The 819-nt window shown below is 37.7% G+C and overlaps 1 protein-coding gene across 1 annotated transcript; it reads right to left on the reverse strand.

The window, feature by feature from the left end:
• Nucleotides 1-819, reverse strand: HELRODRAFT_81669 (hypothetical protein; the record flags this gene model as incomplete). Its single annotated transcript, XM_009022056.1, has 3 exons — nt 1-318; nt 480-620; nt 682-819. The coding sequence occupies 3 exons, from the start codon at nt 817-819 to the stop codon at nt 1-3; spliced, it is 597 nt and encodes a 198-aa protein (XP_009020304.1).

An 819-nucleotide genomic window follows, 5' to 3' on the forward strand; every position in this document is an offset into this window, starting at 1 on the left:
CTAATTGGATGTAGACAGCTTAATCATCATCCTACATTGTTGGGCATTGGTCAACCTATTAAATCTTTTCATATAGTACTGCAGAGTTTGATTATAGGGGCCATTCAAATTCTGCGCATAGCTGTAACTATCAAACCAGTTTCCAGAAGCATGCTTCAGGCCAGGGTTAGTTTGGAGTGGTGAATTGTCGCGGTCAAATGTGCTGAACACTTTTCCGTTATGCATTTGACTCGTGCTACTAACGTAGTTCATAATGTCCAGGTTGTCACCGCTGTAGTTGGATACTTTAAGTTTGTAGTTGAGGCTTTCTGAGCCTACCTGAAAATGTGTAGCCGTGAAAATGTTTATTAATTGCAGACTTATTAAAAAATTATGGCACTGAATTTGAAATAAGATTTATCTAAAAATTGAGGTAGAAATTTGTTTAATAAAGATCAGACAGAACAATGGCAAATAAAGATATATAAAAACTTTCCAACCTCAAAAGAATCGTACTCATCGGATACCCAGATACCTTGGGCGTAGACCTCAATTCTCAACTTGTACATTCTTGACTTGGTCAGGTTATAAATGTTCTCTAAGCCCAGCCAAAAATTTTCATTGTAGACGCCAAATCCGTACTGTTGGAGAAAATTGGCCAAAAAATGAACTACAATTTACTCAAAATTCTAAAAATATTACTTTGTAGGCTTCCCAAGTTTGATTGAAGCTCAGTGAGTTATCGATTCTCTGCTGAATGACGAGCCAGGAGCTCCTTCTAAGGACGTTGATGGCAGAGTTCGGAGAAGAAGGGAGTTGCAATGTTTCAGTTTTGTTCAT

The sequence above is a fragment of the Helobdella robusta genome, assembly GCF_000326865.2.
Source record: "Helobdella robusta unplaced genomic scaffold HELROscaffold_30, whole genome shotgun sequence".
Taxonomy (NCBI): Eukaryota; Metazoa; Annelida; class Clitellata; order Rhynchobdellida; family Glossiphoniidae; genus Helobdella; species Helobdella robusta.